Source organism: Ostrinia nubilalis, chromosome 16 (assembly GCF_963855985.1).
Source record: "Ostrinia nubilalis chromosome 16, ilOstNubi1.1, whole genome shotgun sequence".
Lineage (NCBI taxonomy): Eukaryota > Metazoa > Arthropoda > Insecta > Lepidoptera > Crambidae > Ostrinia > Ostrinia nubilalis.
The window spans coordinates 13,822,001-13,838,252 of record NC_087103.1 but is presented as its reverse complement, the minus strand read 5'-3'; the positions used below and the strand labels follow the sequence as shown (position 1 = coordinate 13,838,252).

General features: G+C 41.5%; 2 protein-coding genes across 2 annotated transcripts in view; one reads left to right on the top strand and one right to left on the bottom strand.

Annotated features, from left to right (window-relative positions):
• Positions 1–5,809, bottom strand: part of LOC135079570 (recQ-like DNA helicase Blm) — a 48,003-nt gene extending 42,194 nt beyond the window's left edge. Inside the window, exons 1-8 of the mRNA XM_063974222.1 lie at positions 5,614–5,809; positions 5,429–5,508; positions 5,218–5,240; positions 4,936–5,061; positions 4,503–4,766; positions 2,788–3,979; positions 1,731–1,886; positions 1,124–1,236 (exon numbers count right to left, since the gene is read on the bottom strand). Coding sequence (XP_063830292.1) covers positions 1,124–1,236; positions 1,731–1,886; positions 2,788–3,979; positions 4,503–4,766; positions 4,936–5,061; positions 5,218–5,240; positions 5,429–5,508; positions 5,614–5,714 — 2,055 coding nt within the window. The 5' untranslated portion in view covers positions 5,715–5,809. The remainder of the gene's footprint in view (positions 1–1,123; positions 1,237–1,730; positions 1,887–2,787; positions 3,980–4,502; positions 4,767–4,935; positions 5,062–5,217; positions 5,241–5,428; positions 5,509–5,613) is intronic.
• A 152-nt stretch (positions 5,810–5,961) lies between these two features.
• On the top strand, positions 5,962–14,613 carry LOC135079430 (mitochondrial import inner membrane translocase subunit TIM50-C-like). The gene is made up of 7 exons (XM_063974087.1): positions 5,962–6,280; positions 6,529–6,709; positions 7,770–7,941; positions 8,812–8,945; positions 10,232–10,457; positions 13,289–13,412; positions 14,332–14,613. Exons 1-7 carry the CDS (start codon positions 6,142–6,144, stop codon positions 14,517–14,519), a joined length of 1,164 nt encoding a protein of 387 aa, XP_063830157.1. The 5' UTR covers positions 5,962–6,141; the 3' UTR covers positions 14,520–14,613.
• Positions 14,614–16,252: the final 1,639 nt, after the last annotated feature.

Here is a 16,252-nt window from a genome sequence, read left to right as displayed (position 1 = left end):
TCTTACGCGGTTTAGATTTTTTCATACAAATGTTTTTTTCCGCTAACTCCCGTTCCCGTGGGAATTTTGCAATATCCTGTTGTAACTAAGCTTTAAGTTTATTAAGGTACCTGCATGCCAAATTTCAAGCGTCTAACTGAAGCGGTTTAGATTTTGTATACAAAAGGATTTTCCCGCTAATTCCCATTCCCGTGGGAATTCCTAAGTATACTATAACCTGCCCAGGAGTATGAAGAATAATTGTACCAAGTTTCGTTAAAATCCGTCGAGTAGTTTTTGTTTCTATAAGGAACATACAGACAGACAGACAGACAGACAGAAAGACAGACAGACAGACAAAAATTTTACTGATTGCATTTTTGGCATCAGTATCGATCACTAATCACCCCCTGATAGTTATTTTGAAAATATATTTCATGTACAGAATTGACCTCTCTACAGATTTATTATAAGTATAGATTATGTTCAATACAAACAATCATAAAGTTACACTCACCCCAACCGCGTCTCCGCATTCCATCGAATCCTATAAAAATTTGGTTTTTGGACATAGCGATACTTATTTTTCACAATTTTTATTTTTAAAAATTACTGGTCGATAGGTTACTTTATTTTGATGAATAAATGTTATTAAAAGTTTTTTTCTAAAACTGATAGTTTAGCTGGAAAAAAATATTTTCTATCCACACAGTACGCCGGCTGCGCTCGATTCGGATATAGTGACGTCACGCGGCCCTGCGTACGTTGACTTTTAGCGGCAAAAACGGCCTATGTTTATTACTTAATATCTTCGTAAGTAATGGTCCGATTTGGATAATTCAAAAAGATATATCTTTCTTATGTCTTAAAGATTAACGTAGATACTAGTTTTATTGCATTTTCTACAACAGTACTGATCCTCATTACCTGCCATAAGGTGCGAAGAAGGCCAAGCTTCTTCACTGTGTAGAAAAAAGTATGACTCGTAGATTCTATGTCAATTTAGTTCGTAAGACTGTCAATAGATGTCGTTGTACCCAGTTACATCGCGGTATGCTCAGCGACACAAATACTATTATCCTAGTTGATTAAGAAAATCGATTACAGCGTAGACTTTTTACGAAAGAGTTTATGATATACTCACATCAAGTGAAAGCAGTTTGTTCACTTGGTCCAAGATGAGTGATTTTAATGGGGATATAACGATGGTGACTCCGGGGGTCAAAATCGCAGGCAGCTGGTAGCATAATGATTTTCCTGTGAGAGAAAATAAGTTACTTACATAATAGAAATAGAGCAGACTACGACTACCAACATCCTAGGAAAATCTGAAACAGGCTATCGATAGTCAACACATATCAACAGAATCGAGAGACTATCGATATGTGTGCAACACTAATTTAACTTTAAATTCAACCCTGAATGAATGTTACAATAGACTATAGCGCTTTACTGTTGTATCTTTGACTAACTCTTAATAAACTTCAAAGCAACTAAATATCTAGTCAATTATAAAACTGATGAGTTGTAGACCAGAGGGCTTAGTGTGAGTTTATCAGTTACATGAAACGTCCTCACTAGTGAGCGCGTTAAAAAAAATATATGAAGATTTTAGTTATTAAAAGTTTTCGCTAGGTGCGCTGTACAATCCGTCATACATTTACTGTCACTTTTTTACGCTGTCGACATCGAATGCGTTTGACGTACACTCACACTACGCCCACAGACCGGAATCATCGAAGCTCACTGACCTCCGCCGGTGGGCATGAGCACGAAGACGTCGTGGCCGAGCAGCGCCGCGTTGATGACCTGCAGCTGGTTGGGCCGGAAGGACTTGAGTCCGAACTTCTCGCGGAAGGTTTCCATCATCAGCTCTGAATGCGGGAACGAGAAGCCGTCGAACTCGCCTGCGGGACGAGGGAAGATTGAGGCTATGGTGGCTTACACCAGGTTTTCCCAATTTTTTTTGCCAAGGAACCCTAATTGATTATACTTTTCCTAGCGGAACCCCCGTACTACTCCGCCTGCACGCCCTGCCCCTCCCTTGTGCGTAAACAAGTCGGTGCGAGCGAACAACGTCGGTCACGAAACGTGGGATAATATTTTTTACGGAACCCTTGCGGCCTTTCCACGGAACCCCAGGGTTCCGCGGACCACCATTCGGGAACCGCTGTCTTACACTACGAACCACATGCTCCACAAGATGGTCCTAACTACGGACGACAGCTGTCGAGAATGCGGAGTCCATGAAACACCTACTGTGCGAATGCGACGCGCTAGCTAGAACTAGGATGGGTCTACTGGGGTCTGCTTATCCGGCACCAGAAGATTATAGGTCCCTCTCACCCAAGCACTTGATTTACTATATGGATAGGATTTTGCGGATGAGGGGGAATAAAGATAAAGGAAAGCACAAAAGATCCCAATGGGTCGACGTGCCCTGCGCTTATGCGCGGCCCTAAATAAGATAAGATAAGATGGTAGCTTTATATGTAGAGGTAGAGACCTAAGGATTGCAAAATTGCTGGCTCTATAAGATCTGAATAACAAAATAATGTTGTTTGGTCTACTAAAATTAACTAAACCTTAGCTTGAAATTGAATCATTTATTCAGCTTCGCTCTGAGATTAGAGAGATGCGACTTGTGACTATTTCTACTTCGTCCAGCTTTGGAGGACTAGTTTTCGACTTCAAAAATTTTGACCTTGATTTTAATTGAATAGCAAATCCAGTAACATCTAAATGTTAACTTTACTAATATTTTTGTATTTCTTGTGTACCAAAGTTGAGTTACTTCTAATTCCTTACCTGTAATCCCATCGTTCTTGGTGCCAGCATGGAAGTCCCCCATCCCTTCATACTTGGCCTTCCCATTGTCGTTCGCAATGGACTGGTCCATCAAATTCACTACCTCTGTCTCCTTACTGGTCAGCAGCACCATGTCGTCTTCGAAGTCTTCGGGCCGGTACTCGGGGAAACCATCATCATCAACTGGTATATCAAGATTGTTCACACATTCAGCATTACTAGTACTCGCCACAGAATCACTAATGTTAATCACACTGCCTTTGGATTCTGCGAGGTACATGTCTGGCTCATCGTCCATGTCAATAGGGATTTCGTAGTCGTCTATCTCATCGCTATAATCCTGGACTATGGTCTCCTTTACGATCGGAGAAACTATAGTGCATGGCTTATCAAAATTCATCAGAGAACTTTTGCTCAGTTGAGGAGGTTGGAACTCTACAGAACTATTGGCTATGGGCGCACATTTCGGCGGCTCCTCTTGCACTAAAGGCTTGAGCTTTTCTGAGGCTATCTTCAGTCTTTCTAGTGTACTTGAAGGCACATCTCTGTTAGGGGTGGAAGTCTTACTGCTAGAATCCTCGGACATGAGCCTTGAAGGTCTTTTGAACACAAACTTGCCTTTGCTTTTGTTAACATTATCAGACACATCTAAATTCCCTGTGTCTGATTGGGCGCTAGTTTCTAAATTTTTTGACGCATCGTCTCGGGGAGAAAATGCGTCAAACGAGAGAGACTTTTTGGCCATTAAATCTGAATAAATAGTTTTACTAGGTCCAGGTAGCTTATTGAAATTAATTGTGTCTGGTGTGGAAGTGGCTAATTTACTGGTGTTATTTATTTCAGTGTTAGTAAGCCTTTTTTTGTTCATACCACTTGACTCAAGATCAAAATCACTAAGGTCATCATCATAGTTTTGCAACATAGATGGACTGCTACCATTCAAATTAGTAGCAACTTTTGGTGATTCTATTTTATGTATCGGTACTTTATCATTCTCATTATTTTGCTTTATAACATGCTTCAGTTTTGACTTTAAGGACTTCATTTTTGCATATGTTCTCTTATCATAGCCTGGAAATTTCTCTCTAATAACATTTGGTATTCTGTCAAAGGCATCACTTATTTTCTCTAACAGCTCTATGTACTGCATCTTACATTTTTCTATGTCTTCCAACTTATGCGAGTTATTTTCCTAAAAAAATTATCTATGATAAAAAGTAGCAGCAGTAAGGTTTTGCTAAGACATTTTAAAGCGTAATAACCGAAAATATGTGACCTTAAAGTTAAAATATATTCTAAGTGGTGTCAGGAAAACGAAAGACAACACCACTCCAATCTATGGATGTATGAAATGTCTACAATTTAATACAGGGTGTTAGGTAAATGAGTATATGAGCCGACACTAGCTCATGTTAACATGGGCATATAAATGGTATGGTGAAGTCAGAAATTTGATATCATCATTTTATTTATTTTTTATTTTCATACAAAATAAATTTTATAAAATACGATTTGTATGAAAAATAAAATAATTAAAATGAAGATATTATTATCAATTTTCTGACTTCACCATACCATTTATATGACCATGTTAACATGGGCTAGTGTCGGCTCATATACCCATTTACCTAACACCCTGTATACTTTTTGAGAAATTTTTTTACACATAATCTGTAATGTTTCGACTAATATTTGTTTTAAAGGTTAAAACTTACCTTTTGACTGAGGGCTGGATTTTCTGATATCTTACTCAAAAACCCCGATAGAGAACTATCTAGTTTTAAGTTTCTCAATGGGTCATTATCTTTCCTGGGACTCAACTTCTCTGGAGTCCTCAATGTTTTGGCAGATTTCTCTACAGAAGATTTGGATTTCGGTGGGGTGGGGGTGGCACTTATTCTAATTGATTTATTTGAAACTTCAGGTGATGGAGTCTTGCATTTATCATTGAAGATATCAGGGGAATCAGGGATCTCATCCTAGAGCAGAAAATATTTACTAGTAAATTAATAACAGTCATGTATATTAAGATTTTTCTTCTTTTTAATGTGTGTAATAATAATCAACTTCATTGTAAGCATAAAAATAGATTGTAAATAAACTGATGATGTTGTACTGATGAGGTCAGATAAAATAAAGATAACTCACAACATCCATGGAGTCCATAACTTTGATCCTTTCATTTGGGATTTGCTTCCTAATGGCTGCTACTGGTTTCGCCTGCTTATTCATTGTTGGTTGAATGCTCGAAGCCACTTGATTATCAGAATGGCCCTGAAGAGAACAGAATAAGATATTAAATTCATACTAACAAACAATAAGAAGTCAAAATTCCTTTATTTTCATGGACTTTTAAAAATAGTGCTTACAAATCAACAATACGAAGTAAAGCAAATTAATTATAGGAAATAGAGAGGAATTCACACTTACATTTGCCTTAAATGGTGGAGTCCCTGTAATGTAAAAGAATTGTTATACATATAAATTCTAAAAAACTTTTTATTGTAAGTGGAGATCTTATGAGGAGGCCTATGACAAAGGACAAACTGTTAACCTACAATAGTGTTAAATTAATTAAGTACAATAAATATCTTTTATTATAGGCTTTATTATTAATAATATGTGTGAATTTTAAACTTACATGAACTTGAAGTGTTGGATTTTGACTTCCAAACAAACTTTGACTTTTTCTCAACACCGAGTACTTTGTTGTTATCGCCACTGTAGTAGAAAGATAATCATTATACTAACTTATTATGCATGTTTTGTGGAGTAATGTGTGTATAATAAAAAATATATGGTTTGATTTTATTAACAAACAGATACCTATTAGGGCTGTTACTCCTTGAGGGATCTCTACTGCTTTTTTTAATAAAATTCATCATCGAATATTGTTTATCACTGCTACCAAGCTTTTTCGATGCCATATTTTCATTTATTTTGAATTTACAAAAGTCCAATCACTACAGTACAAATATTTTACGAAATACCTATTTGATGAAAAATCTTTAGCAGTGTCCTCCCGCGAATCTTTTCTGACATTTTTATTTTTTTCATTGAGTGATCTGTCACCTGCATGAATGAAGGAAACCAGGCACCAGTATAATCAGACATTCCTTGGAGCTACTATGTTTAAAAAAAAGAAAGAAAGAAGAAGCATGTTCCATTTCAATTATTTTAACTAAAGTCTGTATAATCTTTTTACGTAATGCAATACCGCACGAAAATCATAAACACAAGTACATCACTGAAAAAGTTCAAATTACACAATGAGCTGACAAAAAGGAACACAATTAAAAAGTGACATTTGTGTTCAGTTCAATTTTGTTGTGAATTAAATGTGATTTTTTTAAAATGTCTCTTCGAAAAGCACTATTTCTGACTAAAGCTATTTGTTGTAAAACTACAAAACTTCAGACTACAAATTTTGCTAGGCCAAAGTACTGGTTATTTACGGCGAATTCAGCAAGATTTTATTCAGCCGAAAATATAGGTTAGTTTTTCTGTACTTGCAAAAATTTCTATTTGCCTATTGTATAACTGCTTATTTGCAGTAAAATTTGGTTCCTATTAATTCGGAGCATAGACTGTCTTACTAATAATGATCACAGATATGCTTCCCTATTTCAGTATTTAGTAGTTTCTTGTATAAAAGTATTGCTTTTAATTTTGTGTTATCATCACAACTTTATTTGAAAATTTATAACAGTATCTTAACAGTAGTTTGTAAAATACTTCTAGGTGACAAAAATAAAGATGGCAAGGCAGCAGAGAAGGTAGACATATTAGGGCGCTTCTTTCCACAAAGCCCTATCAAAGACATTGACGCACAGGAAATTAAGAAGGAGCAGGAACAGTTCGAGAAAGAGAACAAAGAGAAGACGGAGGAAAATGAGAAAAGTTGGAGAAGGATGAAGATTGGGTACGCTGTCTAATTTTTAATTAAAATAAATAAATATCCTTGTACATTTTACACTGCGCTTCTAGTCCCAAACTAAGCAAAGCTTGTACTATGGGTACTAGAAATGGATATAAACATACTTAAATACTTTTTTTTGTAAATACATACTTATTATACATAGAAAACACCCAGTCCAATACAAACAAATATGTTCATGCACACAAATGTTTGTACTGTGCGGGAATTGAAGCCGCTACCTCCGGAATAGTAGCCCGTTTCGAACCACTACACCAAACGGCCGACAATTAATTTTGCATTTAAAAGTTTTGTGTACAACCAAACAAATTCTGGTCCAAACATCAGCTAGATACTACCTGCCTACTTCCGCCTACGTCTGTGTTAAATTTAATATTTTTTTGTGAAAACATGTTAAGAATGGGGTCATAGTCCATTGGTTGACAGAGACCAATCAGTCTAGCAACCCACCCTTCAATTGTTCTTCAATCACCTTCAGCAATTTATCAGCTACCATTATTATGGTATTATGGTAAGAATTATTATTCTTTGAGCACAGTGTAGTTTGGAATTGGGAGGAAGGCAACCTCTGTTGTAGAGCACCTTGAATATCTATTAAGTTTCTGATAAGAAAAAACTTATGAAGCAAAACTTTTTAAAGGTAACAGTTTTGTTCCCGAGTAGCATAATAGGTACTTCTTTTTTTTTTTTTTTTAAAAGATTATTAGTAATTTGTTATTACACAAATTACTAATACTCCCGTTAGCCCCTCGTACTAAGCTGAATATGCTTGTGTCACGAGTGAGCTCACCACAATAGTCGAGCGGCGGCGGGGACCGAACCCGCGTTCCCCGGATCACGAGTCGGCCAGTCCGACCCCTTCACCATTCGGCTATCGTGGCTTCATTTGCTGAAAACTTCACCATAAATATCCAATGATGCAGTTCTTTAGATTAAATTGAGTGTTTATAACAGTATTTTTTGTTTTGGATCTGGCCTTGGATCTCTTGGTTGACATTTTGACAAAAAAATAAAAAGAAACAAATGAAAAACATGTTAATTCCAGGTTCGCAGTCTTCGGTGTCTCCCTAACAGTGATGGGCGGCTGCCTGGTGGTGGAGATGGGTGCCCCGAGGCGCGGCGACGACGGCCAGCCGCTGCAGGACGAGTTCTCCAACCTGCCGACTGTGCTGCAGTACCTTAAACGCACGTGGAAGGAGCTCACGTTCTACGAGAAGGTAATGCACTTTCTTGTGACCGTATTTGTTGAGTAATTACACCTATAAATCCGGTCCGAATTCCGACCGCACTTTATTAGGGCCTCTTCTAAAATTCGCACGGTTCACCACTACCACAAGTGGAAATCCATCATTTGCATACACGCGCGGCGAGTGGTGGACATATGGGCGTCGATTTCCGTGCATTAATAGACGGTCGCACGCGTCAGGTGTCCGCCTCTGATGCAAACCCGCGTCAGACGCCGGGAGCATCGCGGGTGCCCCGCTCCGTGCGCCCGCGCAAGTTTTAGCGGCGGCCCTTAGAGACGCGGCGTGGCGCAAAGCGTCAAATTATTCTTCTAATTTTTAAGGCCTCCACAGACCAAACGCAGGGCAGTAGCAGCGCAGTTTGAATGCGGGCCCGCGCACGTTGTAATATAAGAAACTCTTAGAAGTATGTCACACCAAATTTGAACGCGGGTCCGCGCTCCAACCGCGCCGCACTGCAACTGCCGAACAACAAACGAGGCGGCGCGGGTGCGGGACAGAAGCGGCGCGAACGCGGGCCCGCGCTGCCTGTTGATATACTATGACGGCCATATTAGCATGACACACCGGACGCAGGGCGGTAGCAGCGCGTTAAAAGCGGTTTTCGAATAATTAAATTTTTGACAACCGCTCGAGTTGCAACTGCTTTAAACTGCGCCGCTTTCAGTGTGCCTCAGCCGCGCTGCAACTGACCCGCACTGCTTCTGACCCGCGTTTGGTCTGTGGAAGCCTTTAGTCGTTACTAGCATAAATGACGTGCAGCACATAGCCGCTTCGCTCAAATGCAACTTTATTAACGCCCATTTTCTATAACTTGAAGTGAACCGTTCTCGTGGGTTGCAGATGATAAAGGAGCCGTCCCGCGAGAAGCTGCTGCCGGACGTGCTGCCGGCGCCCTACCAGCCAGCCTATACGCTCGTGCTCGAGTTCACTGATGTGCTGGTGCACCCCGACTGGTCCTACCAGACTGGATGGCGGTAAGCGATGATTATGTGCTCATCATTATCTACGAAGTGACATTAACTGCCTTGATGAAATTAGTTTTACTGTTACTCTTCACAAATCCAATGCTAAAAAAGCCTTACTTAAATATCTTAATACACTCAACTATGAAGACACTGAGAGATTACTAAGCTCCCCGAAATAGACCCATCTTGCCTATCTGAAAAGCCCCATTCTTGTGTTTTTTATGACAATATCGTGGAATAGTACGCCCTTACACCAATTACTCATTTACATACACACCCACACACACGCTCACACACACACGACACACACTCTCATATCATTGTATTTTATGGTATTTTTTATTTTATTTTTTGTTTAGCCTGTCTATTTAATTAGAACCCAACACTCTGTACCTCTAGGAATCTTCTAATTATTTAATAAAATAGATTCCGCAGAGTGGGCCTGGTGACCTGTAATACAGATTTTCTTAAAATCTACAATAGGCATGGTAAAAATGTAATAACGATATCTGGCAACCCAGAAGCGTTGTATGCTCTATGGCCCCTCTCTATGGTCTCTTTTTCCTACCATTCAAGTGTGTGCACATGGTTGTAAATTATCTTCGCAATAAATAGAATATCACTGAAGTTAAGTGTCTTTTGTACCTGCCGCATCACTCTGTTCAGTCATAATGAGGGTTTTCGCGAATGAAAGATCCGCTAGACGGCGGGACGTGGATGTGGGGTCTGACTGCTGCGTGATTGGTGGATTTTGACATATCTGTCATGTCATGTCAAAAATAACCAATCATGCAGCATTTGTTGGACCTCGCGTCTACGTATTGCCATCCGGCGGATTTTTCAATCGCGAAAACCCTCATTACGATGAGCGCCGCGATAAGACCATTTGTCGCTTAAAATCATCGATAAAATTTTACCGGAGCTGAGCGTAGCGAAGCGAGGTAGTAATGCGGAGCAGTTGTCTGTCCGTCCAAACTGTCTGTCCAAAGACGCGGAGTTAGGTAGCGAAGCGAGGCGAGAATGAGTGTAGAACGGAGTTGCGAACTGTTTCTCTAGACGCTAAGCACCTCTGCTTCCCGATTTTGTAATACAAAGAAATTTGCAACTCACTGTCCACTGAAGAACTAACCGCTCTGCTGCCATCTGCAGTGACCACTCTGCCACCTCGCTCCGCTCCCGTAGACAGGCTCCCTATTTCACTACTGTGTTACCTTGTCTCAGTAAATTGGAATCTTTGAAATACTGTTATTCCCCAAAATAATGCCTAAATTATAAGACATTCTCTCCCCATCCAGCTTCAAAAAGCGTCCCGGCGTAGACCAGTTCCTGCAAACAGTAGCTGCCTCCAACTATGAGGTGGTGATATTTACTTCCGAGAACGCGTTCATGATCTGGCCCGTCATCGACAAGCTGGACCCCGAGAACAAGCTCATCTCCTACCGCCTGTTCCGCGATTCTACGCACTTTATTGACGGAGTGCATGTCAAGAACTTGGAGGGACTCAACCGGGATCTGTCTAAGGTTAGTTCAAAAATCGTTCGTTCGTTTCAGCCAAATGACGTCCACTGCTGGCCAAAGGCCTTTCCCCGAGGATTTCTATAACGAACGGTCCTGCGCTGCCCGCATCCAGGCTCTTCCCGCGACCTTCAAAAAGTGTAGGTGGACCAATTCTTGCAAACAGTAGCCGCCTCCAACAACGCGTTTATGATCTGACCCGTCATTTTTTGATGGAGTGCACGTCAAGAACTTGGAAGGACTGGGATCTGTCTAAGGTTAGTTCACAGCGTTCCAGGTAGACCAATTCTTGCAAACAGTAGCCGCGTTCATGATCTGGCCCGTCATTTATTGATGGAGTGCACGTCAAGAACTTGGAAGGAATGGGATCTGTCTAAGGTTAGTTCAAACAGCGTCCCAGGGTAGACCAATTCTTGCAAACAGTAGCCGCCCCCTATAAGGTCTGCATATCACGTGATTGATCTTCATGTCACCGATAAAATGGACCCCAAGAACAAACTCATCTCCTACCGCCTGTTCCGCGACTCCACGCACTTTATAGACGGCGTGCATGTCAAGAACTTGGAGGGACTCAACCGGGATCTGTCTAAGGTTAGTTCAAAAAGCGTCTCAGGTAGACCAATTCTTGCAAAAAGTAGCGGGGTCCACTACGCGTTCATGGTCATTTATTGATGGAGTACACGTCAAGAACTTGGAGAGACTCAACCGGGATCTGTCTAAGGTTAGTTCAAACAACCTCCCGGCGTAGACCAGTTCCTGCAGACAGTAGCTGCGTCCAACAACGCGTTTATGATCTGACCCGTCATTTATTGGTGGAGTGCACGTCAAGAACTTGGAGAGACTCAACCGGGATCTGTCTAAGGTTAGTTCAAAAAGCGTTCGTTCGTTTCAGCCAAATGACGTCCACTGCTGGCCAAAGGCCTCCCCCGAGGATTTCCATAACGACCGGTCCTGCGCTGCCCGCCGCATCCAGGCTCTTCCCGCGACCTTCAAAAAGCGTAGGTGGACCAATAGACATGTTGACACCACAGTCAATTGACGTACTTTTTAAAACTGTCAAAACGAAACTCTCCCATAGATTTTGTATGGCACTACAAGCAAGTGACGTCACTATTTTGTCAACCCAATTAAACTACTTTTTTCAATTACAATTCGAACAAAAATCGAAATGTACAGGTAATTTAAAATAAATTAGGTTTTTAAGAGCAGAATGAAGAGTCTTTTTAAAACAGTTGTGGTTTCGAATTATTGGGGTATGGTGTCAAACTGTCTATTCTTGCAAATAGTAGCCGCCTCCAACAACGCGTTCATGATCTGACCCGTCATTTATTGGTGGAGTGCACGTCAAGAACTTGGAAGGACTCAGTCGGGATCTGTCTAAGGTTAGTTCAAAGAGTCCTGGTGTAGACCATTTCTTGCAAACAGTAGCCGCGTTCATGATCTGGCCCGTCATTTATTGGTGGAGTGCACGTCAAGAACTTGGAAGGACTGGGATCTGTCTAAGGTTAGTTCAAACAGCATCCCAGGGTAGACCAATGAGGGCTATCGTTTTAATACTTAACAGTTGGCACCCCTCGCGATTGACAGGACCTTACTCTACAGTGGCGCCATCTTGATGAGTGCAAATGCGATAGTCCTCCTACCACTTTAGCGCTCACCAGTTGGTGCCACTGTCTTCGCTACTAGCAAGTGACAGGACCTTACTCTACAGTGGCGCTAACTGGTGAGCGCTAAAATGATAGCCCTCATTCTTGCAAACAGTAGCCGCCTCCTACAAAGTGGTGATCTTTACGTCATCGACAAGCTGGACCCCGAGAACAAGCTCATCTCCTACCGCCTGTTCCGCGATTCTACGCACTTTATAGACGGCGTGCATGTCAAGAACTTGGAGGGACTCAACCGGGATCTGTCTAAGGTTAGTTCAAAAATCGTTCGTTCGTTTCAGCCAAATGACGTCCACTGCTGGCCAAAGGCCTCCCCCGAGGATTTCCATAACGATCGGTCCTGCGCTGCCCGCATCCAGGCTCTTCCCGCGACCTTCAAAAAGCGTAGGTGGACCAATTCTTGTAAACAGTAGCCGCGTCCAACTATGCGTTCATGATCTGGCCCGTCATTTATTGATGGAGTGCACGTCAAGAACTTGGAAGGACTGGGATCTGTCTAAGGTTAGTTCAAAAAGCGTCTCAAGTAGACCAGTTCTTGCAAAAAGTAGCGGGGTCCACTACGCGTTCATGATCTGGCCTGTCATTTATTGATGGAGTGCACGTCAAGACCTTGGAGGGACTGGGATCTGTCTAAGGTTAGTTAAAAAAGCGTCTCAGGTAGACCAGTTCTTGCAAACAGTAGCAGCCTCCTACAAAGTGATGATATTTACGTCATCGACAAACTGGACCCCGAGAACAAGCTCATCTCCTACCGCCTGTTCCGCGACTCCACGCACTTTATTGATGGAGTACATGTCAAGAACTTGGAGGGACTCAACCGGGATCTGTCTAAGGTTAGTCCAAAGGTTGGATCGCTTTTGTTGCGTTGTTCAGGCAGCTGCTAAAATAAGTCGCCTAATTCTTGACTTTATCTCAATTCAATCATGTTTTTTGTTGAAGTAGGCCTATATTTTCACCTCTACTCCAATCTTGGCCTAAAAATATTATAGTAACTTAGTATGCAGATATTTTATCCTAATATCCTTTAGTTCTAATCTACCGACCTAAACGAAGAATCTTCGTCGCCCGATTTCATCTGACTTGTCAATGGATACGTTGCGCGCAAATTTTGTCCTATTTGTGTAAAAACAAGGCACTTTACAGCTTGAAAACTAATATCAATTTTTATTTTAGGTTATTGTAGTCGATTGGAATAAAGGAGCGACCAAGTTCCACCCGGAGAACTCTTTAATACTGAAGAAGTGGAAAGGCGCCGACGATGACACGTCGCTACTAGATCTCGCGAACTTATTACAAAGTAAGTTTTATTTTATTCAGTACTGCGTTAGCCATTTGAACTGCCAATATGAAAACAGGTCGTTATTTGTCGCTTTTAATAAATTTTTGGAATAAAAAATATTTTTTTAACAATAATAAAATGACAATAATAAAATGGCAATAACCTGGCTTATCTGACACTGTATAGGGTCTATTTTAAAGACTCTATTTTAAACCCTTGAAAAGGAGGCTGACAATAGTGACTGAGTTTCTTGCGCTGCTTCTTCTCAGCACTGGCCCATTTATTGTCCCGAAGCAGTGTTAGGGTTAATATTGGGACGTGTAAAAGTGCTTTTTAACCGATTGAGTCCCAGACGGCATTAATTAATGTCATAACAATTGATTATCTATTGTGTCTAGATTCGCGGAGCTTGAAGGATTAAAAGCCTATTTGCAAAAATAAATGAATTTTATGAATTTATGAATTTTTATGAATTCTATCCAAGGAATCACGAAGTTCCCTCCACTTTCACATTAGGTCGTCAGAAGCGCGATAGCAGCGCAGCATCTACGTTTTTAGGGTTCCGTAGTCCTGACAAGGAACCCTTATTTATAAATTGAAGGCAGGCATCCGCTGTCAGATAATATGAGTTATTAAATTTTTAGCGTTAAGAGTTGCATCTCAAACTAATTTGAAAATTATAAATATCTTGAAAAAATCGAACTGCCTAAGGCGGGAATTGAATCCACGACGAACTTCCGCTTGCCGGGCGACTGCTCTTCCAACAACAACAGTTCGATTTTTTCAAGTTATTTATAATTTTGCAAGATAATATGAGATTATCGTCGCGCTGCTAAAGTTTCATAAAAGTGACGGCGCACTAATGCTTTACATACCTCAATCCCTTAAACTTCTGCTACCAACCTCGAGCCTAATCATACCCACTTATCACTTCCAGCGATCGCGATGTCAGAAGTGGCAGACGTTCGCGAGGTGTTGCTCTACTACAGCCAGTTCGACGACCCCATCGCGGCCTTCCGCGACAACCAGCGCAAGCTGCTTGAGCAGCTCGAGGAGCGCGAGCGCGGCAACAAGGCTGAACCGCCGCTTACCTCCAGCTGGCTGAGGACTTTCACCAGGCGCTAGAAGGACTAGGCCAGGACCCACAGCAATACTTAACTCATCGAACTGTCGGGTAGAGGTGTACCTTTATAAAGCGCTAGCAGGACCCTCAGCAATACTTAAGTCTCACCTATAAACCCAGTCGCTTACCTCCAGCTGGCTGAGGACCTTCACCAGGCGCTAGCGGGAGCCAGGACCCTCAGCAATACTTAAGACTCATTTATGAACATAATTGTCAGCTAAAGCCTGGTCCGTCGCAACTGTGCGACGGGCGCCCGCAGTGAGTGTGCGAGCGCGACAGCAACATAATTACGCGCGAGCGATAAGGATGCGTAGCTTGGGGTCATTGGACAAAATTCTACGTACTCACGGACTAGGCTTTAGATGCGTACCTTTATCAAGCGCTAGCAGGACCCTCAGCAATACTTAAGTCTCACCTATAAACCCAGTCGCTTACCTCCAGCTGGCTGAGGACTTTAACCAGGCGCTAGCGGCAGCCAGGACCCTCAGCAATACTTAAGCCTCTTCTAACCGAACATTTAACTGTCAGCTAGATGCGTACGCGATGCATCTTTGTTGTTGTTGATATTTTTGTTAGAACCCTGTGTGCAACGTTAAGCAGGTCCAGCTGCTCAACTCCATCTGGCTGAGGACTTTTACCAGGCGCTAGCGGGAGCCAGGACCCTCAGCAATACTTAACTCATCTAACTCAACATTTAACTGTCAGCTAGATGCGTACGCGATGCATCTTTGTTGTTGTTGATATCTTTGTTAGAACCCTGTGTGCAACGTTAAGCAGGTCAAGCTGCTCACATCCAGCTGGCTGAGGACTTTTACCAGGCGCTAGCAGAAGCCAGGACCCTCAGCAATACTTAACTCATCTAACCCAACATTTAACTGTCAGCGTACCAGGGGCTAGCAGGAATATCAGGTCATCTTTGCCAGGACCCTGTGTGCAGCGGGAAGCAGGTCCAGCGGCTCAGCTCCAGCAGGACCAGGCCAGAACCCTCAGCAATATTTAAGACTCATCTTAACCAACCGTTCACTGCCAGCTGACTGCGTACCTTCACCAGATGCTAGCAGGAATATCGGATCTTCTTAGCTAAGATCGACAGCAATACTTAATCTTAATTGCTGCAACAGCCCAGATTAGGTTCTCCTACTCAACAATTCAAATCAATTCACTTTCTTACAGGGCCTGTAAGAATTTTTTTGCAATTTTGGAACACATTTGCTAGGACTCTTAATTACTAAAAAAATGTAAGACAGGTTAATGGTTGATTGAGTACATATCATCACTTCTTCACCTCCTCCAATGTCAACAATATATGGTAAAGAACACTGCTGTTTACATCATATCATTATAAACGGACATTTTATTTTTGCGATTTCAATTCTTGCAATTTCAATTGAGTAATCATATTTTTTGTTCTTCCGGCCGCCGCATGCATCCTGAGACAGTGAAAAACCGTCTGAATCCAATTTCGTTTCATAATATTCTACAAAAAGTATGAAAGGGCGATTATTTGGCCACCAAAGAACCTATTGTTTACTATCATCTACTTTCATGTTTCATTACCCGACTTCGCCTGAAGGAAGGTTATGTTTTTGACAAATCAGTTCTATCATATTTATTACTGCTCAATCTAATATTTTGCAATTAATTTATGCATTTAATCTCTTAGGTAATGTGATTATTATCACTTTAGTCCGGTTCACAATCCTAGTTATGAAGTTTCCTAGAATCTAGCGATGTA

Coding starts and splice junctions, on each gene's coding strand:
- LOC135079430 (XM_063974087.1), top strand. CDS start 6,142: ATGTCTCTTCGAAAAGCACTATTTCTGACTAAAGCTATTTGTTGTAAA. Junction 10,458..13,288: donor TCAACCGGGATCTGTCTAAG/GTTAGTTCAAAA, acceptor TTTTTATTTTAG/GTTATTGTAGTCGATTGGAA. Junction 13,413..14,331: donor TCTCGCGAACTTATTACAAA/GTAAGTTTTATT, acceptor TATCACTTCCAG/CGATCGCGATGTCAGAAGTG.